Source organism: Saccopteryx leptura, chromosome 7 (genome assembly GCF_036850995.1).
Source record: "Saccopteryx leptura isolate mSacLep1 chromosome 7, mSacLep1_pri_phased_curated, whole genome shotgun sequence".
Classification (NCBI taxonomy): domain Eukaryota; kingdom Metazoa; phylum Chordata; class Mammalia; order Chiroptera; family Emballonuridae; genus Saccopteryx; species Saccopteryx leptura.
In genome coordinates, this window is record NC_089509.1 from 82,684,130 (window position 1) to 82,711,120 (window position 26,991).

The following is a 26,991-nucleotide window of genomic DNA, read 5'->3' on the forward strand; positions in this document are numbered from 1 at the left end:
TTTAGTTCCTCTAAATAGCAATAAAATGCATCAAATGTTTTGACACATATTATAACCTTTGTATTTTTCAAAATTTCAAATCTACAGAGTTGAAAGAATAGTGCAGTTAACTCTCAACTCTTCATTTTGATTCACCAGTTGTTGATATTTTGCCATATTAACTGAACCATTTAAAATTTGTGGGTATCTTGATATTTCTCCTTTACATGCTGAGGTATTTATCCAGCTTCTGCCAACTTCTGTAATCTGTTTCTAATGTTACCTGTTTTCTCCCTCCTCTTAACTCTTGCTCATTTTCTGTTTCCCGTAGCTCCACCTCTTTACCCCTTTTGTGAGAAAAATGGTAGTCTTACAGCAGACGTTGTTCAGCTTGCCAAACTAAAAGGAAGAGAAAATCTGATAGGATGACAATCATAATTTTGTTTGATCTTGTTACTGAAATAAGCAAACAAAAGCCCATAGAATACTTCCCATGGTTATAAAAGTAATAACCTACTATTTGTGTTAAGTTTAGAATATATAGAAAATAGAAATCATGTATAAACTGTTTACTATTATGGCATATTCTTGTACGTTAAAATTATTCTTATTTTTCAGTCTATGCATATCTACCTTCAGAAACAAATTGTGATCTATTGGGTATACTCTGTTGTAGCCCTCTTTTTTCACTTAAGAATATATTGTGTATACTTCTATATGTATGATACAGTGTTTCTGAAACTGAATTTTAATTTAGCAAAGAATTTTTAAAATTGCCTTCATAATCAGAGTTCAGCAAGAATCCCCAAATTCAGAAAGGCGGGGTATTGGCTAGATATAGAATTAATATTTGTTACTCATAATAATAGCTAATATTTAATGAATATTTACTATGTGTCAGACACTGGGGTGGTCTGCTTTGATCCTTATAGCATCTGTTGTATTCAGTACTTTACATGACTTATCTAACTTAACTCTTACAGCAACCCAATGAAGCAGGATCTATCACTCTTCATTATGTGTCAATATGTTACAGAAGACACAGAGGCACATTTGCTTAGCATTGCATTAGTATTATTGTCTGCAGTGTCTTTGCACGAATGTGCAGGGTGGAGGTCACTACTAGAAATTTTAAAGCAACTGAATTTTTCACACATGTTATCTTTACCACGATAGAGTTACGACAATATTAAAGTTAGTTTCTCATGAATTTTTGGGGAAATGCAGAGGTTTGGGGGAGTTAAGTATGAAGTATACATGATCAGAGCTTTCACATGTGTTCCTTACCTGCTGTCCCACAGTATTCTTTGCAATATAATAAACAAAATGTGAAGCAAATTTCTATGGTTTCTAACTTTGGCATGTTCTGTATGCATGATTTGATTGCAAGTTGCATTTTTCAAGTTTCTATACTTTGAATTTTATTTCAGTGCTGCAGGTGGAGAAATTTTCAACTTATGTTTACCTGAGCTGGCTGAAATGATCTCTGAAAGTGACATTATTAGACTTATTAAACAAATACTTGAAGGAGTTCATTATCTACATCAGAATAACATTGTACACCTTGATTTGAAGGTAATGTAATGTGATTTTAAGTAACGCTACACCTCTCTTTCTTCTCTGTTCTTGCTTTGCACAATTGTAGGCTGGTATTAGTAGCATACAGCAGTCAGATCATGCTGGGCTAGACGGCACTTTGTTTACCTGTGTGCTGCATGGACTTACTTTTGTATCAGCAGAGGAGAAGCCTGCACTTGTGAGCAGCTCCATTCATCACTGGGTTCTTAAAAACCATCATTTCTCTCTGTTCTAAGCCATAAGCCATTCTACTGCATCTCACTCTTACATCCTGGACCTTCCTATTTTATGACACTGCCTACCACTGCAGTACTCAATTCCGACCTCCATCTCTGAAGATGACTTCCTGCTAGTCCTCATTCCTTTGCTTCCTCATACTCATTCATCTCTCCCTTGAGGCTTTCTGTATTTGGCTCCTCCATCTCCTCCCCAGATCACTCAGGCCCCTTTCCCATGCCTTATCACCACTTCAGCCTCTCATGTTCTCCTTTCTCCGTATCCTTCCTCCATAGCTACGCAGGGAGCTTAAAATCTGAATCAATCTGTATCTTATTTTTTGAACATTGGACTCTTTTCTTTCTGAATAACCTCCCTTCCATAGGCTCTATCATGTGTCTTACTGTTAAGCTACAAACCTGGAAACTGTCAGGTCAGAACTAACATACTGAACCGAACCATTTTCTCTTTCTGGAAATGTATGCATTCTATTCCCTCATGCCATCTTGTGTGTTTTTACCCAGAGCATCTTTCTAACTGGCATACTGCTGTCTATCCTTTAGGATTCATTTTAATCATTAGCTCTACTGCAGAGTCTTCTTAGACTTTCTTTTGGGCAGAATTAAGTCATGTTTATTACTGAGTATTCTATATCTTATAATCAACTAATCACTTTATGTATCTGTCTTTTCCTCCAAACCAAGAATCCTCTTAGAGTATATTTTTTGCTTTATCATTGAATATATAACTCCTCTAAAAAGTAGTTTAGTAAATGTTTGATGACTCAATGAAATATATAAGCAATAAGTTCCACTTAATTTACCTCTTAAGTTCCACTTAATTTTCTAGTAGTCTTTTATTGCTGTATATCACTGATTATTTTTTGTTGTGCTTTATTAGCCACAGAATATATTGTTGAGCAGCATATACCCTCTTGGGGACATAAAAATTGTAGATTTTGGAATGTCTCGGAAAATAGGAAATGCATGTGAACTTCGGGAAATCATGGGAACGCCAGAATACTTGGGTAAGAATTTCTTCTTATTTTCTATGCCATTTTAAAATGTATTAACTAAATGGCACCTCTACATAAGTATATTTAGAGCATATAATTCCAGGATATATTTGATTCAGCTATTTTACTGCATTGCTATTTAGTTATGACACACTTGAATGAAATGTAGTGAATGTACAATTATTGAGACATTCACAACAATTCACAGGATATTGGACATATAAGTTCAAAAGTTTAATATTTGGGCAAAAGGGAGGTTAGGGAGCAGGAGAAAATGGAAAAAAAAAGCAAAACAATCACATGGCCCATTATTGCCTTTGAAGTTGGGCTGTTGGATAGAAGTCACTTCTACTTCTGTGCTGGTCCCAACTCTATAGCTGCTGATAATACAGATATCTTTAGTTTGCCAGATTTGTTAGCAGAAGTCCTTGTTGGTTATATTTCTGCTTTAACATGTGAGGTTTTGCCTTAGTTTGTAAATGGATTTTGAAGAAGGGTGACGGAAATCTATGAATAGATAATATAGTAATATTGTACTATACCAACAAATTAGTTTATGAAGATGAAGATTTTTAAGTTGTGTGAAACAGCATATAAACTTAAGGTTTTAAAATTTATACTAATAATCTTTTTGTACTTTTTTGTTTTTGCTTATATTAATAGCCCCATGCAGACATTGAACTGAACAGAACAGGTGTTACTCAAACTGGGCAGCTGACTTTCCCAAAATGAAAACCGAAGCCAATTACTAACTTCTGAATGCTAATAGAGGCGATAATGGCCTAGACTGAGTGACTGTGACTATAGATAACACTGCTCGCAGAAGTACATGAAAGGCTGTGGCCACGCAGTGGCAGCTGACAATGTCACTCAGAGGCTTTCTTAACAGAAAGAATTGTTAGGCTTTGGAAACAATTTCTCTTGGAGAAATTAGGAAACCATACTGGGAAACAAAAAATATTATTCAGGCATAAATTTGACTTTGCCCTGTACTAATTTGAAATTTGTGGTAATATTTAGAAAGTATGGAGAATTTATTTTTTACTTTTAAAAACATTTTGGCAGGGGAGTAGACAGTGGGAAATTAATTGCTTCGGAAATTAGGTTTCTGATAGTTTAAGAGGGATAGTTAATCTACTTGAAAATCTAGAGCACTTCCAGGAAGCATAATTTGCTCATAATGTCATTATAAAATGCATTTGATGCTATTTACCCTGAAAAGAAAAAGTTAAATTAGTCTAATGAAATAATTCAAACTAACTCCTAACAGAGTAGCAAAATAAAATTTTAGGACAATTCTAGCTTCTAACATTTTACTTCTGTATAATTACTATTTCTCATATTAACCTTAATGATTAAAAATAATTACATAGCTACCAGTTACTCCAAGAACATTATTGGGCTTTTGAATCATGTGGTTATATAATTTGCTTAACATTAAATATGTTTAAATATGCAATCACAGGATAATTAATATAATGTTAATTTTCACTGAGTGTACCAGTAGTTCTTTAAAATTAAATCCAGTTTTAATTTGATGTAATTTTTGTTTTTAAATTTGTCAGTATTGAATTTGAATTGTATTTTCACTTTCAGCTCCAGAAATCTTGAATTATGATCCTATTACCACTGCAACAGATATGTGGTAAGATTTTGTTAGTTACCTAAATGCCTTTATTAAAAGTTGGGTAGTGTATATTCTAGGGTTCTTTGATTCCGAATGTAAATAATAAGACTTTCTTGAAAAGATTTTATATAAGTGTCATTATTATGCCACAGAAAAAATGTACCTATCCTTTTTAAGTGACACTTTGGCTCTGAGCCAAAGGTACAGAAATAAATAGGAAAATCCCGTTTCTGGAGGAAGACTCACTCTAGTAAAAGAACAGAATACTCACAGTACTACTCTACATGTTCTATCATAAAGATAAAATGCTATTTAATAAGCTTGGAGGATACAGCAGACAAGCACCAGACGGGAGACATCTGTTCTAGGTCTAGAAGAACTAGTGTTTACCAAATTCAAAAATGAGGTCCAGTCAGCGTAAAAGTTTAGTTTTATGGGAGTGTATCATAAAAAATGTACTCTCTTAAACTAGGGTGTTGTGAGTTTTTGTGGCTAGCACAGAGAGAGGACCAGAGGGGGTAGAACTAGAGTTGATAATGGTAATGGCACTTTGGTTGGATCACTGTGGGGGGTCTGACTCTAAGGACCAAGTAAAAGAGTTTAGACTTATTCTCTGTATTCCATGGAGATGGAATGGGTTTGCCAAGGAAAAAGAGTCCTGTGGCTAAGTAAGTGGGTGAAACATGCTATATGTATGGTCTTTTTCTGGCTCCTGAGCACAGGACTTGTTATTAACATATTTAAGGCTCTGAGATTTGCAGTAAAAAAAAAAAATTACTGCCTGCCCAACTTTGTGCTTTGCCAAACTTGGCAGACTGTTTACATGAGAACCCTGTTTATGTCTCACAGATCATTGCTATGTCATTGGGCACCATCTGGGAAATGCTGCCTCTTGGAGCAGCTTTGTGTGATTGGTAACAAGTGTCTATGTGAAGGGTAGACTGTAGGTAAAGGACAGATATTTAATACATGATATGTATAATTATGTAACAGATGTGTATTCCCCCAACCCCATTTTTTTATATTTAAGATAGCACAATTATATTAATTTTAATATAAATAATGTAGGAACTCTGAAAGCAATTTAAGTCTGTAGTTTAATGGTGCAAGTTGAGGACAGGAGTATGTTGAATATCAATCTTATTTTATACAAATGTTTTAAGATTATCACATTTAAAATTCCCCTCTTCTACTTTTTTTTTTCTTTTTTTTTTCAGGAATATTGGGATAATAGCCTATATGTTGGTGGCTCATATGTCCCCATTTGTGGGAGAAGATAATCAAGAAACATACCTCAATATTTCTCAAGTTAATGTAGATTATTCAGAAGAAACTTTTTCATCAGTTTCACAGCTGGCCACAGACTTTATCCAGAGTCTTTTAGTAAAAAATCCAGAGTAAGTAATAACATTAATTTGCTTAAATATATACTATTACAAAATAAATAATATGTGACTGTTAAAAAATAGTTGTTTAAAAATAGTATAAAATTATTAAAAGTATGCTGTCCAGTAAAGTGAGGAAAGAAGTAGAATGAGAGATCATTGAATAACAAATCTGTAATTTCAAACCTGGAAAATACAAAGTACACAACAGGAAATTTTGGAGTGAAGAGAAGATTTGAGTAAGTTTTCTCTCAACCTACTACTATCCCTAAAAAAATGAGAAAAAGAAGGTTTACAATTCACATGGCTGGTTGGAAGACTTTGTTGTGAATGATTTGTAGTTAACTAATTATAGTTATGTAACAAGTACAAATTAACTGTCAGAGCTTTAAGGATCAGGCTCTTTGACCGCCTACTAAAGAAGGGACTTGGAACTATGGCTTAGGACTCTTACCTCATCGTTGGCAGCTTCAAAGCAGGAAAAGAAAAGGCTGACCTCCCTTTTCTTTACCGGGGTCAGCAGTATTCACTTTTAAATGGCCTGGCTATGCTTCATGCAGAAGCCGTGTTACAGTAGTACCTCAGGCTGGGACCTTGGGTTTTCTACTTGTCAGGTCTTTTAGCTCTGATAATTACTCAGTCTCTTGCAGGACTCAGCTTTCTTATCTGTTTAAGAAAAATACCTCATAGGTTTGCTAATTTTCTTGGCTAATGCCCAAACAGACTCTTACTGGCTATATTTTGGACATGAGTTATTTAGTAGAAGTAGTAATAATATTATTTTTTTCTGATTATAAGCAGTTTTCATTTCTTAAAATATTTTTTACTTAGATTCTAAAATTTCTTTGAGCACATTAACTCTTTTATAATTAGAAAAAAACCCATGAAACAAAAGCCTAAGGAAACATGCTTTAATAGTAATGGTGGTTGTGTGAAGGTTGGAATTCTGAGTATAGATAGGGGTTTCCCTTTTGAAACATTGTGACATTTGACTATATTACTTTCATAATAGAAAACAAGATTTAAAAACCCAGAATGTTAGATAAACACCACTGAAGAGTAGCTTTTGTATTTTTTTAAGATTTATCAGTTACTACTTATAATACAAAATAATTACTTATATAAATTTTCCTTCAAAGGGTATATAATTCCAAGAGACTTTATAATTTTGCTAATTTTTATTTGTGAGGCTAACATTCATAAGTTTTTTGTCTAGATAGTTTTATTAGTAAGCTCCATGATAAATTGAATTTTCAGCACATGTCAGAATTAAAGAAATTTATCCTGACCAGACATTGGCACAGTGGATAGAGCCTTGGCCTGGGACATTGAGGACCCAGGTTTGAACCCTGAAGTCGCTGGCTTGAGCATGGGCTCATCCGGCTTGAGTGTGGGATCATAATCATGACCCCATGGTCGCTGGCTTGAACCCAAAGGTCACTGGCTTGAAGCCCAAGGTCATTGGCTTGAGCAAGGGGTCAATTACTCAGCTGGAGCCCTCCACCCTTGTCAAAGCACATATGAGAAAGCAATCAATGAACAACTGAGGTGCTGCAACTATGAATTGATGCTTCTCACCTCTCTCCCTTTCTGTGTCTGTCTGCCTGTCTCTTTCAATCTCTCTCTCTCGCTAAAAAAAAAGAATTAAAGAAATTCCTAGGTACTCAAGTTTTCCTGTTACTCAGTTCTGTACTATGAGGATGCATTATTTTCATATTTCATAAAAAATAACTTGATATATTGAAATGCAGCTTGATTTTTAGTTCTCAATTTCTCCTTGGCGTTTTCTCTCAAAGGAAAAGACCAACAGCAGAAACCTGCCTTTCTCATTCTTGGCTGCAGCAATGGGACTTTGGAAACTTGTTTCTCCCTGAAGAAACTTCTAGTTCCTCTCAGAGTCAAGATCATACAACAAGATCCACTGAAGACAAGACTTGTAAATCCTCTTGTAATGGCACCTGCAGTGATCGAGAAGACAAAGAGAATATCCCGGAGGATAGCAGTATGGTTTCCAAAAGGTTTCGCTTTGATGACTCATTGCCCAATCCCCATGAACTTGTTTCAGATTTGCTCTGTTAGCACTTTTCTCTTTGACTCATTTGAAGTGAATTCGGAATTTGAAATCCACTCCAGTATGTGACTGTGTTTGTAGCTTCATATATGGCTTGTTTATACTGTAAATGCACTTTTGCATAGAAGAATTTAAGGAGTTATTTTAATGTTAAATTACCAGTTACTGGCATAATTTCATTTCCTATCCTGAGATACCACCTATACAGAGAAGAAAATATTTAAATATATGACCCAAAATAAAAGTGTATATGTGCGTTTATATGTTATTGGAAGAATTCCAAATTCAAATGGACTTATCAAAATGTTTTATATATCAGGAAAAAAAGTTACTTGAGTTATATTATGGTTGATGTAAACTGAACAAAATGAAGACATTTGAATTTAATAGGTTCTCTAAGGTAATAATGCCTCTATTGAGAAAGACTTTGAGGATAACACTGTCAAGTTTAAGCAAGAATAAGTGCTGTTTTACAGATGATCAGGAGATATTTTACATATGGAAATGTTTTTCAATCACAAATATTTTGAAACTACGTAAAATATATACCATATATATGGTCTACTATATGAGTTAGGTCCTTTAACCAAGTGAAGGGGGAGTTAGAAACCTGAATAGGGATATTCTAAACAACTTCGAGCAGAGAAAAGAGTAGCATGGCATTTTTTAAACTCAGATGTCTTTTGCCCGCTCTCAGATTCCTTCAGATGTAATAAGGCCTGACAGGTGGGGAATACATGGTACACAAGTGTAGAGGATTTTCATTCTCCAGAACTTCTAGAGTAGAAGATACTTAAGTAAAACTGAATATACTCCATTTTTAGTCAGCCAAACATATTTATTAAGTGATGTAGAAAAAAATGCTAAGAGGCTAGGCAACTTACAGAATTTAGATGTCTTCTAAGTCTTGAAATACAAGCCAGTCGTTCAGAGTTCTAAAAGTACGTGTAAAAAATCACTGGACCAAAAGAAATATTAACACAACACCAGAGTCAGCAAGGTGGATGTGGCCATAAAACAAGATGACATCAACAAGCTCTTCTAAAGTTCATGTGTAAGTTCCTAGTGACTGATGAGACTCAGCAGAAAACTATCTGGAAAGTGGCCTTTAATAGTCTTTTGTTTGGATCAGTGCAGGTAAGAGTCTAGGGACAGCAGCATGTTTGATCAGTGGCTGGTGACTATATTAAGTCCTAATAGGGGGGAAAGACTTTCTACCTGCTGACTATTAAAAGTCTGGTGTCGTTTTAAGATAATTGTAGCCTCATGACAGTGTTACTATATCAAAAATTATATTTAGATCCTCCCAAAATCCTTGAGTTTTCCCCCTTTGAATTATTGCTCTAAAACCTTTAACTTGTTGAAATTTGGTTAAGACTCCAAATAACTTAAAACTGTTTTTAATCACCGTCAGCTCACTTTATCTGGTTAAATGGTTAATTTCTTTTATATCTCCAGCATTTCTTGAAGGAAAGTTATATCTATGTGTATGTGTGTGCATATGTGTATATGTAAATATGTGTATAGATAGATAAAATATATTCTTTACACAAGTTTCTCATAGACATTCTTCACTCCTCTGTATGTGCTCAACTCAGGTGCCAAAGGAGCTCTTGTCTTATGACATATGATTATATATACATTTAAATTCTTTAAGAAGTATTTTGTTGGGTCAATAAACCATTCACTGCAGAAGCTAAGCTGGGCTTCTGTATATGTAAAACTGATGAGGTTTTTTTTCTAAATTGTTCATTGTCCACTTATTTGCCTTCAGTGTTAAACTAATGCAGGTAAAGCTTAGTCATTGGAGAAAGAGAAAATGATTACTTTTACAAAAGGCCATATTATATATTTAAACTTATTAGAGGACTTGTGCCATACTAAAAAAAAATCAAGAAATGATGAAATTCTGAATTGTAAGCTATTTCTCAAAAAAAGTATTTTATACCAGCTTTACTCTTAAGAGTCTTAAAATAGTTTATATACTTCTTCTTTTTTTTTTTTTTTTTTTCTGAAGCTGGAAACGGTGAGAGACAGTCAGACAGACTCCTGCATGCGCCTGACCGGGATCCACCCGGCACGCCCACCAGGCCACCAGGGGCGACGCTCTGCCCACCAGGGGGAGATGCTCTGCCGCAACTAGAGCCACTCTAGCGCCTGGGGCAGAGGCCAAGGAGCCATCCCCAGCGCCCGGGCGTCTTTGCTCCAATGGAGCCTTGGCTGCGGGAGGGGAAGAGAGAGACAGAGAGGAAGGAGGGGTGGGGGTGGAGAAGCAAATGGGCGCTTCTCCTATGTGCCCTGGCCGGGAATCGAACCCGGGTCCCCCGCACGCCAGGCCGACGCTCTACCGCTGAGCCAACCAGCCAGGGCCTATACTTCTTCTTAGTTAATAGAATACAGAATTGTAAATTTCTAGACCTTTTTTTCTAACAATTTTTATTGTAAACAAGCAACTAGTGGTTGCAAACAGTATAAAAATTCAATTTTTTTTCATAAGGGTGAATTTAAACATTTTTGCTAATTGAAATGTGAAAAATGAAGTAAACCAATTTTTAGAGACAATTTATTAACAAATGACTTGATTTTTACTCTTTCTCCCGAATGGAAACAAATGTCTATCAAAAGCGGAGGATGTGTCACTGAAGTGGAACCCTAGAGAGTCCTCTGAGGGGAATGGATGTTTGTTCCACTGAAACATCTGAAGATTAGTGTTAAATTGTTCTGAATCTATAAAATTTAATTTGCTTTTTGGATAGGATCCCTGCATAGATGGGATTAAAAAATAGAGGTATAGATGACAATGTAATTGTCATTTTAATTTTTTTCCCCACACAAAGTTAATCTGAGGAGTAAAATTGTAATGGCCCTTTATAAAGATGTCAAACAGTACCTGTTCTTCAGTTGTAATGAGATAAGGTCCCCAGGCCAGGATAGAAATCAACAACACATTGCTTCCTTTATCAAGAAAGTCTTTTTTTTTTTTTTTTTCATTTTTCTGAAGCTGGAAACGGGGAGAGACAGTCAGACAGACTCCCGCATGCGCCCAACTGGGATCCACCCGGCACGCCCACCACGGGCGACGCTCTGCCCCTCCCAGGCATCGCTCTGCCGCGACCAGAGCCACTCTAGCGCCTGGGGCCAAGGAGCCATCCCCAGCACCCGGGCCATCTCTACTCCAATGGAGCCTTGGCTGTGGGAGAGGAAGAGAGAGACAGAGAGGAAGGGGGGGGGGGATGGAGAAGCAAATGGGCGCTTCTCCTGTGTGCCCTGGCCGGGAATCGAACCTGGGTCCACCTCACGCCAGGCCGACGCTCTACCGCTGAGCCAACCGGCCAGGGCCTATCAAGAAAGTCTTGATATAAAAAAGCTGAATAGTGACATAATTGATTTTCATCTGCCTCGAATTCATTCTCATTTTGGATTGGTTGCAAATGGTTAATAGACCATTCTTTGAATGAACTTGCTCTAAGCAGCATTTATAAATGTATTTCATAACTGTTTACATTTCTTCTGTTTATTTTTGAATTTTCATACTGGGAACACCCTTATTCACTGTTGTGTGAACAATTGTACTTTAATTTCAAATTGTATTAAAATGAAGTTATTCAGCTTCCAAATTAGGAACTTAATCAGCTTATAATATTATGAAAGTTTAAAAAACTTTAAATTTGTATAATTGTAAATTTTACACAAAGTACAGCTGCCGCCCTCCATCTCAGCTTTCATTAATCATGTTGCTTTAGGAATACTGAATGACTTTGTTATGATTCCTTCAGTTAAAAAACTTGTTACATTAACTTAATGATCTTTTTGGTTAAAAATTATAAAGCACTTTTTTACATTTGTGGTTGTCTTTTGTTTTAAAGTATCTCTAAACGTGTTATTCTTAAAAGCAAACCTTCTCACCTGGAGTTTCTAGCCTTTGACCCACATTATCTTTAAACTTCCTTTCCAATACAGATATGTTTATTAGCTCTTGTCTGTTAGGAAAGTCACATAAGTTTGTAAACAAAGTCTGGCAATAATAGATATTTTTAAGAAAATGTCAGTGAATGGCAGTACTACATGTTGCATAAAGATGAATAAGGAATTCTGATTCACCAGATATGGTTGAACTGTTTATGGGTGTTTCTATTTTTTTTTTTTTTAGTTTAAATAAATTGAATTTAAAAAAAAAATGAATAAAGGATTTTTAAAGTATTATATGGTTTGCACTAAGGTACAGTCAATTCCCATTGTTTACAATGGTTATGGTCTATAATTCTTCATAAACAGTGACTACTGAATCACTGCTCCTAGGAGAAATACGGCGTGAGGCTCCTGAAAGCTCTTTCTAACATTTTTGTTAACTGATCAATAATAACCTTGTTTTACATGTGTTTCTGTTTAAAGACACCTTATTTGATAATCTAGTTGATTCCTTAACACTGAACCCCCTTAACTCTGCCTGAAGGAAGCTTATCTAGTACGTGTATTTTTTTTCCATAAGGCACATTACAACCTTGTGTATAGAAACACGACCTACATAGAACTTCGGGGCAATTTTAAACAGTAAGATCACCAATATGACAAAAATGCAGAAAACATGCACTAATTGGACCTCAAAAAGGACGTTTGTCTTACAGTATAAACTAAGAAGGTGCAGTATCCCCTTGTCCAACCTCAGCTACCTGGCAACTTAAATTTTTCAACTGCAAATGATTATAAAAGCACCATGCATGTTGATTCTCGGGTTACAAATAAATTTTATCAAGTAGGTGGGTTTGCAAATACGGAATCCATGAATACTGAGGGTCAATTGTACATGTGAAAATCACTGTGTAAGAAGTATGAAGTAATGAAAAAGGAATGGTGTGTGAATTTGACAACTGGACCTGTGGGAAGAAGATGCACTGACACTTTCTAGCTGTGAACATTTTCTGTTCCATACCTTATTTTCCTTTTCTTTTTACTATGAACGTAGACATTTCCAAATTTTTTCTTCAGCCCAAATCTTTCTCTTAGGCAGTAAAGTGGTATGTATGTATTATTTTTAAAATTATTTTATTATTATTTTGGATATAATAAAGTACCCTCAAATATAAAATAGCTGTAAGTGAAATTATGATCATATTCCCCCTTTCGGTATCACCTCCTCACCCAAACTTTCTGACTTCGTGTTACCGCCCTTAGTTAACACAGCACTGTTTACCCGCGCATCACAACTGGAAATCTCTCTAGGTGTCACTAAACATTGTGTTTTCCAACTGCACCTCTTCTGAGTAGTCATTAGTTTTCATCAATGATATCTCCTTACATCTGATAGTAGTTTCCTCTTGGTTCTTACAGTTTGGAAACACAATTGGGTATACATTCTTTCATTTTGATCTAGATTATATTAGGTCATCTAGAAATGAGTCAGCACACTTTTTCTACAGAGGGCCAGTTATTAAATATTTTAAGCTTTGCAGGCCATACAGCATCTTGTCACAACTACTCAATTCTGTTATTTGAGCGTGAAAACAGCCATAGACAATATGCAAATGAATAGGTGTGCCAATAAAACTATACAGACAGAAAATGGGCTGCATGTAGTTTGTTCACTCTGATCTAGATGATCACAGTGATACTCTAACTGGTTCTAGTTCTAGCATGATTGAGATGGGAGGAGAGGCTCAAAAGAGACAGGGCAGTGAGTCTTGTCTGTACTGACTGTCTAACAAGCAGACTTTCAAAGAGGAAGTGGACTGAGAAATGGTTGTTGGATATAACGATTTCCCTGTAACCATGAGTTCGTAAGTAATTGAGAATATAGCGAGAAAGTAGAGGCCACAGGTATATATCGCTCTTTCAAGAAATCTAGGGGAAGAGGAGGAGAATGTTTTTTAGAATGTTTTTAAAAAAATGTTTTAGTAGGCAAAGAGGAGTCATCCACATGGAGACAGCAATTGAAATGCACAAGAATGCAAGATGGTTAACGATAGAAAATGCCAGAGAAAGTGAAGGGGTCAATATTGACTAGAATTAGGAAAAACATTTTTTCTGACAGAAAAATTGAAGAAAAATAAGATGTCAATAGGGGTGTGGAGTAAGAGGCTGATCAGTTTCCCCTCACGGAACAACTGCATGTAGTCATCAGCTGAGAGTAAAGGGGGTGGAGTGGGTGTGCCTTGAAGAGTGAAAATTTGGCTAAAAGTGGGGAACTGAAGAATCCTTGAACAGTGTTGGTCAAATAAGTGGAGCTTACAATCTATCAGCAGAGACAGACATTAAATACCAAACATCTTAATTTGTCATTAAAGAGTTTATTTTAAGGGTGTGGCCAAATATTTCTTGAAATATTAATTTACAATTTCTTCCTGCTTTTTTCCCTTTCATAACAGGAGACAATGCTGCTTTGCATCAGAAACTATAGTAGCACTCAAAAGAATTTTTTAAAGCTACATTGAGGCTTTTATTTGCACAGACTTAAATCTATTGAGAAACAGGCCTGACCAGTCGGTGGAGCAGTGGATAGAGCATCGGACTGGGATGCGGAAGACCCAGGTTCAAGACCCCAAGGTCGCCAGCTTGAGCACAGGCTCACCTGGTTTGAGCAAAAAGCTCACCAGCTTGAACCCAAGGTCGCTGGCTCGAGCAAGGGGTTACTCGGTCTGCTGAGGCCTGCAGTCAAGGCACATATGTAAAAGCAATCAATGAACAATTAAGGTGTCACAATAAGAATACAGAGTTGGAAAGAGTGGAAAAGTCTCAAGATAACAAGGAGGGAGAGATCTATATAGTTCTTGGAGCAAGAAAAAGTTTGCTCAGTTCCCCAGTGTATGTTGAAAGTTCCCCATTGTATGCTGAGAATTGCTGGACAGTGTAGATCAGGGGTAGTTAACCTTTTTATACCTATTGCCCACTTTTGTATCTCTTTAGTAATAAAACTTTCTAACTGCCCACCAGTTCCACAGTAATGGTGATTTATAAAGTAGGGAAGTAACTTTACTTTATAAAATCTATAAAGCAGAGTTACAGCAAGTTAAAGCATATAATAATAATTACTTACCAAGTATTTTATGTTGGATTTTCACTATGTTTGGCAAAATAAATCTTTATAAAACAACTTAATATAGTTAAATCTATCTTTTTATTTATACTTTGGTTGCTCTGCTACCGTCCACCATGAAAGTTGGAACGCCCACTAGTGGGTGGTAGGGACCAGGTTGACTACCACTGACTGGTGTAGATGATGGTCCAATGCCAGGACTGTGGCTTCTTGGACTAAGGTAGAAATAAAAGCATTACATGAGGTAAGCATTGTCTCTAGAATGAGCATAGCATTGGAGAAGAAGATAACATTGATTCTGAGAAGGGTTTCTCATATGTACCTTATTAGATTGTATTTTTTTTTTTTTTACTTTGGACAACATCCTCATGGACAGAATGTTCTTACGGGGGGGAAAAAAAGCCACAATAGATTGCATACATATTTCCCCATGTAGAAGACGCACCTTTTTTCAAAAAATTTGGGGTCTAAAACTGGGTGCGTCTTATACAGTGGTTGTGGCATTTCAAATATACCATCGATGGAACTGAGGATGAGGCAATATATAAAGACAGTGATTCATCATTGAGACACAGATGAGGACAAGCTAATGGATGGGAGTTTTGACAGAGATGAGGAATTGAGTGAATTTGATGATGAATAAAACTTGAGTTCAATAACTTTATGTAATACATTTTTTTTTTCAAATTTTGGGCCCCATAATTAAGGTCCATCTTATACAGTGGAGCATCTTATACATGGGGTAATACGGTAACTGGATCTAAGTGTGTCTTGGTGGAAGCTGAAAGCACACAACTACAATGTAAGTGTCTAAAAGTAATCTTACCACTGTAGAAGACACTGTAGTTTGGCTAACCCAGCAGCTATAGCCAACCCCTTCTCCTTTCCCTGCCTCCAGGACAGAGGCTATTGAAGCTCACTTGGAGCTCAGGATGACCTGGAAGTCTGCTGGGTAGCTTCTGAAAGGCTTTTGATTTCTCACAACCCCACTCCTCCCCACCGTCTTGGACAGGAGTTATTTCCACCATCCTGTAACTATGAAGGAAGAGACCAGGGAATCCTGGAGATGCTGGCCTTGACATTATTATCTCAGTGAAACTACCAAAGCAATGGTAGCACTCATCTTCTTGACTTTTCAGCATGTAATTAAAAAAAAAAAAAAGTTCCACTTGTTAAAGCTACTTTCTTTTGGATTTTCTATTATTTGCAGCTGAAAGCATCTTGATTGACACAATCATTAATGTTTTCCAAATTTATATTCCTCATAATGTTACTGGGTGTGTGGCAAAGAAAGAAAGCACGTGTAGCCAATCATTTTTGGAAATGCCATGTTCAACAGTATTTAACACGTGTTTTTATTGCTGGAATCCTTGGAGACTTTAATTTACACTGGGAACCTCCCAGTGAAAAACCAGTTTGCAGTGTGTTTTATAATGAATTACTTTGACTATGCTGACATCTCTCTGGGTAGTATCTGTGGACACTAACGTGGAAATGGCTGCATTAGATTCCAGAGCGATGTAGCCCAGGGACCTCTAAAGGCCTGCTTATCTAGGAATATAATTGACATTATTCTGTGAGAATCAGCTCTGGTATTTGAGAAGGGACTGACCAGCAAACTGCATTGTCACTGCTCTTCATTTCTATTAATTGCACTCATTTTTAATATTTCTACACCTAAAAACAGAACCAGTAGGACATATGTACATGAGAAAGAGTGATTATAGGAATTGGCTTGTGTGATTATGGAGTCTGAGAAGTCCCACAATCTGCCAACTGTAAGCTGGAGACCCAGGAAAGCTTGTGGTATAATTTCAGCCCAAGACTTCAGGCCAGAAAACCAGGAGGGCCAATGTTGAGGGCAGGAGAAGATGGATGTCTCAGCTCAAGCAAAGAGAGCAAATTCACCCTTGTGCCTTTTTGTTCTATCCAGACACTCAGTGGATTGGATGATGCCCACGCGCATTAATGTGGTGACTTTACTCACTCTACCAATTCAAATGCTGATCGCTTCCAGAAACACCCTCACAGACACACCTAGAAATGTTTACCAGCTACCTGGCCATCTTTTAGGCCTGTCAAGTTGATACAAAAATATTAATCATTAAGGCCCTTTCCATATCGTCTGACATCTTCCCTATTTATCAAAAATTTTCTACAAAAATAGAAAATTTCTGAGACTTTCCATATACAGTTTCCTTACCACACGTGCATGCGCGCGCGCACACACACACACACACACACACAGTTTTCTATGTATAATATGGAAAAGTAAAACTTTTACTTATAGAACAGAAATTAATCTTCCAGCTTATTGAACTCAATTAAGTCCTTTCCTTTAAAATATATTAATACTAAGAAAACTGTGCAAGAATCTCTAATGGGCAGGATGGTACAAGTGTGGTCAGAATCAAATGAATAATCTCATGTTTAGGCCCTATGCCAATCCTATGCTGTGGTCGGTCAAATTTCAGAATAAGCAAAAAAAGGGATTATTTTATAATTAGTCAAAAGAATTCTGCCCTCTGTGGTTCACCACTGGAATTTAAATTTAGTGATTGTAGTACCCCTTTGAAAAGCCAAAAGAAAAATACATGCTAATTATACCAATATTTCTAGCCAGATGGTCAAATGCAACTAGGTCACCAACTACAGACACAACTTTGTCCACAGTCACTCTAGCTATACTGAATAGTAAATAAATGAGTACAAAATGTATGTGAAGAAAATTATGACATAATTTTGAACAAATAATACAGATTCTCCGTGTTATATAAGGCACAACATAGCCCCTCCTTCCCCTATAAATCAATCAGCACGAACAAATCCATGTGGCGTCATGTTCGTCCCTGGGTCCCTGGTTTTATAATTGAATTAAATGCCCGTATACTCATACAAAGTTAAATTTTTATAGCCGAAACATAGTGATTTATTTGTTTCTTCCTCTGAAAGAAGTTGTTAGCCCAATTTATTAACGACGTGATTGGCTTTTTAATTGGGACTTGCACAAAAAAGCTTCTGAAATAAATGAATATTTAAGTAATCACAGACTAAAGACCATTGAAAACAAATTATAAAGGGAGAAAAAGAGCTGGGCCATTTATTTAGAGGCCTTTTTGGCTGCTTTAACCTGCGTGAACATCAATTACTTCTTTCTTTTACAGAACAGCAGTAATCAGCTGTTTGCTTCTTTGATTAGTTCTGGTCCTAGCTCATTTAATACTAATGATTAAGCATGGGATACTGCAAATAAACCTGCCTCCTTTCTTCCCAGAAATAGAATAATTGCAATGGCCAATGGCTAGGGTCTTCTATATAACTAAATTTGTAAGAGATTTAATTACTTTGGCTTTGCTCCAGTGGCCCAAACAACATGCACAAATAGTCCCACAACATCGTATCTAAGTTTCAGTTTAATTTTGGAAGGTCTTTACAGTATGTTTATAAAATGGGTGTCTGTGTGTCTATCTAAAAAAACATCGCCTGTGGGTAAGTCTGTATTCAGAGATATACAAAATATAAATTAAATTAAGAAGAATAAAGTTTGCTAAAGGCCCATTATGAATTAGAAATTATATTTGGCTCTTTGATTCATGCTATTTCGTCTGATCTTCACAACAACCTGGCAAATCAAATGTTATCTTCATTTTGTAGATGAGAAAACTGAGTCTCTGTAAGGAATCACCTATCTGATCTTGGACCCTCTATAACTTGGATTGGGGAACTTTAGTTAAGAAAGCCCTGAGTGTGAATGGTGATGGGAATGTAATCCCTTGCTGCACACACAGGGATATAGGTTTCTTGGATGCAAACACCATCAAACCATGGGAGTGACCTTTGTGCAAACACAAAAGAATGCATGTGAATGGGCTTTAGGAAATTAGTTTAAAGGTTTATAGATTGCCTCTCCCTTTGTGTTTTTTAATCCCTTTAACAGCTGATCTTTCTTCCCTGTAATCCTGTTACCTTTGTTCTGTTTCTGATCAATAAAAGCTCTGGGAGCAGGGAACTTGGGAGGTCAGTCTCTCTTGACTGCCTCTCCCTCTTCTCTTGACAACAGTTTGTGACTTGAGCAGTTTTCCCACATGACACAGGTAGTTTCCAGTGGGCTGAAGGACTACAAGTCTCAGAGAGGTAAAGCAATTTTTCAGCATTACCTAATTACCATAAATGGGGATTTGAGCCCAAGTTCATCTGGCTTCAAATGCAAGGTTTGCCCTTTTTATCTCACCAGATTTGAATTAAATTTTCCAAAATTAAATTAAAAAAAAAACAAAAAAAAAACCAGAAGAAAGTGATGGGAGTCTGGATCTTTTAAAAAATGTTTAGATAAAATTTTAACTTATATATGTTGGATTAAAAACTAAAATTGTATCATAAAGTCAATTACTGTTGGAATAGAATAATCTAAATTACAATATTTGCAGCATTACAGAATGTAGTGTTTGCTAAAAAGAAAAGGGAAACATGAATAATTCACTAGCATTTCCTAGTCATTTGTACTCTACAACTAAGTATTATATAGACTACCTGTATTTACACTCAATTTGCAATATGTGACACAAATCTTGATATAAAATGAGTCTTTCATAATTCCTTATCTTCAATGTCTGAGAAACCTCTTGCAAAAATAGCCTTTGTAGGAAATCTCTCTCCAGGCAGAACTGGCTCTGAAGCAGGATGTGCCTGGCTCGCTCAAGAAACTGGACGATCTCTGGAGAGAGGTGAGGAGGAGGCTGGTCAAGGTGGGCAGGGGCCATGTTAACCAGTTGAATTTTTACTTTAAGGTCATGGGGTACCATTACAGAGTTTAAAGTGAGAGTTTCATAGAGTCGTATTTTGTGTTTTAGAAAGATCATTGTTTGAACACCATGGGGAGGTTGTATATAAAAGGGGCAAATATCAGGGGTCCCCAAACTACGGCCCGCGGGCCACATGCGGCCCCCTGAGGCCATTTATCTGGCCCCCGCCGCACTTCCAGAAGGAGCACTTCTTTCACTGGTGGTCAGTGAGAGGAGCATAGTTCCCATTGAAATACTGGTCAGTTTGTTGATTTAAATTTACTTGTTCTTTATTTTAAATATTGTATTTGTTCCCGTTTTGTTTTTTTTACTTTAAAATAAGATATGTGCAGTGTGCATAGGGATTTGTTCATAGTTTTTTTATAGTCCGGCCCTCCAACAGTCTGAGGGACAGTGAACTGGCCCCCTGTGTAAAAAGTTTGGGGACCCCTGGGCAAATATGAAGGCAAAGACCCACTTAGGAGGGTTATTTCAGTCATCCTGTCAAGAGAGGGTGGTGGCTGAGGAAGCCGGATGAAATGGTCACTTGGATATATAAGAGAAGGGAGTAGATAAAGGATGATTCTCAGTTTTTTCTTTTGAGCAACCGTTTAGATGATTGTCTATTTTATAATATAGGGAACACTGGAGGAGGGGCACTTTTGAGAGGAAGTTGAGTTTGGTTTTGAATGTTATTAGATTCAGGTCAAGGGCCCCTTACAACAAAAAACAAACAAAAAACCCCCAAAACCTCAACTAGCCAGGTTACACTTTAAGTGTCTGGCACCGGGGCAGTTCCCATAATTCCCCATCTGAGCAAACTTGACTGACATCTCACATCCCCCACGCAGCCTCCCGCTGGGGCCACTTCCTCACTAAGCAAGCCCCTTACCCAGTCTCCCATCAGCCTATCCTCTCATCCGCCCCAACCCCCCCCCCCCAAAACTAACCTCCTAGCTCACCAGCCCTATAAAAGCTAAAACACGCAGAGACTAGGGGCTGATGTCATTTTTTGGGCTCAGCCAGTAGCGGGATTCAAATAATTTAACAACCAGTCCTCTGCCCTGATGACTGTTTTAAGTAGATAAAAATGATATACTGAAAGGTAGTTTATTATTTCATGCATTTTATACTTAAATAAGAACAATAAAAAAGATACACAAAACTAGGTTATGTTATAAAAGAGTTTTAAAATATTAATGAATAAATACTAAATAATACCTGACAAAAAACAATAAAACTGTTATTTAAGATATTTCCATATTGTTTCTTGTTTGGCATCCTCACTTGCAATTTTTTTCACCTATGGACAGAATGAACATTACTACAGGTGCTTAGAATACACTGTTGCGCAGATGAGCATAAAAAAAGAGTAAGAAATGTAAATTTGTGATTTTCCCATTGGGCAGCTGCCCAGACACCCACCTTAGAGAGAACCCTGATTAAAAGTGCCATTTTAACAACCGGTTCACCAAACTCAACAAAAAATTACATATCGGTTCTGCTGAATTGGTGCAATCCAGCTGAATGAATCCCACCACTGGACTCAGCCCATCCATTTGCAGATATGTAAATAAATTTCTTATATAAAACTTGCTTGACCTGTGGTGGTGCAGTGGATAAAGTGTTGACCTGGAACGCTGAGGTTGCTGGTTCAAAACCCTAGGTTTGCCTGGTCAAGGCACATATGGGAGTTGATGCTTCCTGATCTACATCCCTTCTCTCTCTCTCTCAAAAAAAAAAAAAAAATGAATAAATAAAATCTAAAAAAAAAAAGTTATCAGGCCTTAGGCACCCCTCCTTTGGCAACCTAATTGATGTGTTGACTGTAATGCTGGTTTTTGAATACAGGGGATCCTCAGGTTACGACAGTCTCAACACACAAAGTTTCAAGTTTATGACGCACACTCCCATAAAAACTAAAAAATTGAGATGTGAGTGTTTTGGCTTATGCCATTAGCATCGCACTTACAGACCATGTGGGTGAACTAGTTTGGGTGCAGGCGGTGGGAGAATATGCAGTAATGCAGCCTATGAAAGAGGGAGTGGGCTCCCAGTAGCACGCTTACCTACGCCATTGTGGACTGTTAATAGCACAAGTGTTCTGTTTCTGTTGGTTGGTTTGGTGACTTTTTGGCCCTTATCATGGCTCCTAGATTTATATCCTTTTCTTTCCCCTGGTGGCTTAGTTATGTTTTATGTTCTAGATTATGATTTTACAACTGTGTTAGGATAGGTAAGTGACTTAGGCAAGGGTGTGTTTTGACTTATACCAAAATTCGGATTGTATCATTGTCATAGGAATGGAACTGTTGCAACCCAAGGGCCCCTCTCTAGATGGATTTGGAGCTGAAAGATATGGACAGTCATGGAGGTGTCGATCAAGGTGTTGTCACTGCATAGTTGAATCAGCGAGGTGACTAGGTTGGAGTAGGTCCGTGAAATTAAACAATATACCGGTATGCCTTCCACAATTCGGGTTTTGATATTAGAGTTATATTAACTTGCTTTGAAGCCAAGTCTTCATCAGGACATGGTTTGGGAGAAGAAGAGAAGGAGAAGTGATTAGGTAAAGAATGAAAGAAATTCAGAATGTTTCAAAATGGAATACCCACCATTCCTATCAACAGAGAGAAATAATGAAACCCGTGTGTGTGTGTGGGCGGGGGGGGGGGGGTAGGACACTCCCAGGTTCATGGGTAGCACCGCAGCTTGGTGGTAGTGAAACCCCTCTCCATTTCCTTCTTTGATCTTTACCTTCCTCCCAATTCCTTTAAGGCTTTGTGCTCAGCTTCTCACCCTCTTACAAGAATGTCTTCTCAGAAAGCATCTAAAATCTATTGATGCAGCTGTGAAAATGGCTAAGGGGAGCTTTAAAAGTTACCCCTAGTGGCAGATTATATATTCTGAAAAATAATCACCAAAATATTTATAATGATGTTCTTCCACAATCTTAACCCCTCCCTTGCCCCACCCCCACATGTGTGACTGCACAAACACTGTCACTTATGAACTGTCAAAATGCTTGTGAAAAATTAAACAAACAAATGCCAATTATATCAAGCTGGTCAGTCACCATTTATTCCAAGAAAGTTTAGAAATGGGAATAACCTCACTGTATGTGAGATTTAGATAGCGTTTTTGTCAACATTTTTGCAATGCCTGAGCTTCATGTGTAAATAAATTTTTTTTTTCAGTCCCTGGATAGGGAAAGCTCACATTTGCTTTGAACTTATATAGTAAAAGTCTAGGTTTTGGCTTGATTCCTCTAAAAAATAATTCTGTAGTTTCATTCAGGCAAGCCTAGTCCAAAGCCTGTTCTTGAAAAGGCAAGCATTTATGAGTCAATTCTCTGAAACTTGACTAGAAAAGTAATTCTCTCTTGTGGCTGCACGATCATCTCAAGCACGTAGAAATAAATTTGATACCAGGAAAACTATATTGCCAAGATTGTAGTGGACTCATTATTGGTACCTTTTAAACTATGAAAAATGATCCAAAGTCTGAACAGTTTCTATAATGTGCTAAGAGTTCTCTTTTTAAATGTTTTATTGAAATATAATATACATACCATACAATTCACCCATTTAAAGTGTACAAGTAATTTTTAGTATATTCACAGAATTATATAACCATCACTTTTATTTAATTTCTGTCTACCCACAAAGAAACCCTTTACCTGTTAGTAGTCATGCCCTATTTTCTCTCACCCATCTCAGTCCTAGGCAACCACTAAACTACTTTCTGTCTCTACAGCTTTGCCTATTCTGTACATTTCATATACATGGGATCATAAAATAAGCAATCTTTCTGGCTTCTTTTACTTAGCATAATGTTTTCAAGGGCTACCATGTTGTAGCATACATATATCAGTACTGTATTCCTCTTACTTGCTGACTAATATTGTTTGGTATGGATATACTATATTTGTCTACCCATTCATTGGTTGATGAATATTTGGGCTATTGCTACTTTTTGGTTGTTAAGAATAATGCTGCTATAGACAAGTTTTTGTGTAGACGTATGTTCTCATGTCTCTTGAATATACAGTGGTTTCTCATGAATCGTGAGGGTTAGGTTCCAGAACTCCCCACCATAGGCGAAAATCCACGAAGTAGTGACCTTATATTGATTTTATTTTTTATATACAGGTTAAGACTTTATAAATCCTCCCACACTCTTATGAACCTTTCCCACACTGTTAATACCTTTCCCACACTCTTATAAACACTTGCTATGCTTATTTTACCGCAAAAATAATCAAAATAATATATAAAAATACCTGTATATCACAAAATCCTGCAATATAGCAAAAAATCCGCATATAGCAAAAGATCTGCAATACAAAATTAGATATATACAATTTAAAAATCTACAATACAGTGAGACCTCGAAAAGTGAACCGCGATGTGGCGAGGAATGACTGTTTACCTCCGAGTGGAATTGCTGAGTCATATGATCACTCTCTGTTTCACCACTGAGGAACTAACAAGATGTTTTCCAAAGTGGCTAAAACATTTTACATTCCCACCAGCAGGGTTCCAATTTCTTCACATCCTCCCCTACACTTTTTGATTATTACCATCCTAATGGGTATGAAGTAATATTCCTTTGTGGTTTTGATTTGCATTTCCCTTATGACTAAAGATATTGTGAATTTTTTTATATGCTTATTAGCCATTAGTATCTCTTCTTTGGAGAAATGTCTATTCAAATATTTTGCCCATTTTAAAATCAGGCTATTTATCTTTTAATATTTTTTTAGGATTTATTTATATATTCTAGACACAAGTCTCTTTAATTTTTTAGGAACTGCATCAAATAAAATAAATATTAGTTAAATCAAAATATCTGGTTTCAGAACCCAAAATTGAGATATCCACATATACTTAAAAAGAAACATAGGTTCAATTCTTTCATATTTTATCAAGGAAAGGTCCTAGTTACTTGCAATAACAAGACACTCAAAGAGTAAAGAATGTGCAAAATCTACAGCAGGAGACAGTTAAGCAAATAATAGTATATCTATAGGATAAACCATTATACTGTCTTCAAAAGGATAACTATGAAGTATTCCCATGAACTTGGAAAAATTTCTATGATACATTACGTAAAAACACAAACACACATACTATAATCTCAACTAGGTGTAAAAATATATAGGAAAAGTCAAGGAAAAATATGCCAGTACGTTGATGATGTCAGCCCCCGGGCAGTGGAATGACGGGATACTTTTTCCATGTTTTTCAGTTATGTACAACAGGCATGTATTTCTTTTTAAAATCAAGCATTAGATGGGGAAGAAATAAAATGGACTTAGCAGTGGCCCCCCAAAATGTAAAACTAAAATAGTATACTGCTTTTAAGATTGTAATGATTTTGTAAGTATGTAGTTTTTCATGGCACTTATATCTTTTTGAATAATGCCAGAAGGGAGAGTCATCTTACTGACCAAATTCCACAATCATTTATCTTGAACTTTATTTCTCCATTTGTTTAAGATACGACTTGGAGGATAGCTTGGCATACCGACACATACTATTTTCTTGTTCAGAAACAATACTTGATAGTTTGAATGCACCCCTTCACTTTGAAATATCTTCAAAATCCCGATCAAGGACAATTTATTTTTGCTTATTTTTTTTCTCTTTGTTTGCTTCATATATTATTAAAAGAAAGACCCATAAAGCTTCAAGAAACACATTTTATGGCACAATATCTTGCAGTTTCTTTTCCTCAGAGGCCAAGGATGATCCCATGATGTAGGCAGGCTATATGGATCTCTGCCCACGGAGCCTGCAACTGCTATCATTTCAAGACAAACCACTAATTGCTTAGGAATTCACTGGAAGCTAAAAAAGAACTTCTCTCCCTAGTGCTGTATATTCCTTGAGATCTCCAGCAGATGCCTCTTGTTCTCAGGCCCTGAGCTCTCATTATCCACAATAGCTCTCATTCCCTACTCTCTGCATGAATGTAGTCTAAGGCAACACTGCTTTTGAAAAACAAAATGTTCTGGTGGGTTTGGATCCACAGCAATACAGTGATGTTGGCACAGAGCTGTGGACACATGTCTAGGACTGCTGTTTGTAAATGTGATGGCAATTTTGCTAAAAATAAAGACTTTCTCTTGCAATTTATAGAGGTATGAATAGAAGAGAAACTGGAGCTGTCCTTCACTTTTCATGTGCCCTTTCATTTCCTGCTGTGTGCTGGTGTTTCAAAGACTCCACATGAATTAACGTTCCAGTGAGATTTGCCATCGTGGTTTCTTGGGAATGTCCATAAATATTTTTTCCCTTTGGTTTTTTGTTCTCAGCAGAAAGTGTTGCTTGTGATTATCCTTTTTTCTAAATTATATCCCTTTTTGAGATCTGAAAAAAAATAAGCTTTTTTGTTTTTTGGGAAGCAAACTCTTTTTTCCTGCCCTGCTCAGGATGAGGGATTTTACTTTAGAAGCATGAAGCTACTTTTCAATGATGGACTCCACATGAGGGCAACAGTGAACTCACCGATGCTTGCCCGGGTTGAGTCAACTTCTCTTACATTTTTCCTGTGAGGAATCATTGTTTTAGCAGGTTGATTATTTTACCACATAGAGTGGTCATTGTTCCCCATGTTTGTCCTCTGAATAGATCAGGCCCTTCCTTGTGTTGGAACACTCATTTCTGGGCTTCAGCAACACTTTACTAATTTGCTCAAAGACTTTCATCCATCCAGGGACTTACAAGTTTAGTAACATTTAAACAACTTTAAAGGGAAAAAATAATCATACAATTCAAAGAAGATCCCCTAAAGCATAATCCCTGCTGGACTCTGGGTCACAAACCTCTGAATGTATTACTCCCCCAGATTTTGCAATATTAACTAAGGTGAATGCCTCCTCTGCTTTTTTTTCACCCAAACAAAAGATGCCATTAAGATCAGGCCAACACACACACACACACACACTCACACGCACACACACACACACACACACACACGGAATGCAAGGGCATTTTCAAGTTCAATTCCTTTCCATGGATTGCACTTTCTATTTCCTTGGGAATACTGAGGAGGGTGGGCAGTTGTTGGTTGGTCTTGGTATTCAACATCCCTCCTCAGGTATGACCACATAGAACTGAGCAGGAAGGCTTTAAATGTACTAACCACATGTTGAACCTATTAATGGGAATTATAGCTAAAGGTTATTGAGTACTTATTTGCTATGTATAACAAAAATTCTACCTTTATTACCTAAACCTTATCACTACTGGAAGACGTAGATATTACTGTTATTCTTGTTTTGATGGGGTTAAGTGTGTCGGGC

At 36.8% G+C, this 26,991-nt stretch overlaps 1 protein-coding gene across 3 annotated transcripts in view; it reads left to right on the forward strand.

The window, feature by feature from the left end:
- Positions 1–10,859, forward strand: part of STK17B (serine/threonine kinase 17b) — a 31,445-nt gene extending 20,586 nt beyond the window's left edge. For all 3 annotated transcript variants that reach the window (XM_066345210.1, XM_066345209.1, XM_066345211.1), the window contains exons 4-8: positions 1,410–1,554; positions 2,674–2,800; positions 4,385–4,433; positions 5,633–5,812; positions 7,597–10,859. In XM_066345210.1, coding sequence (XP_066201307.1) covers positions 1,410–1,554; positions 2,674–2,800; positions 4,385–4,433; positions 5,633–5,812; positions 7,597–7,879 — 784 coding nt within the window. In that variant the 3' untranslated portion in view covers positions 7,880–10,859. The remainder of the gene's footprint in view (positions 1–1,409; positions 1,555–2,673; positions 2,801–4,384; positions 4,434–5,632; positions 5,813–7,596) is intronic.
- The last annotated feature ends 16,132 nt before the right edge of the window (positions 10,860–26,991 follow it).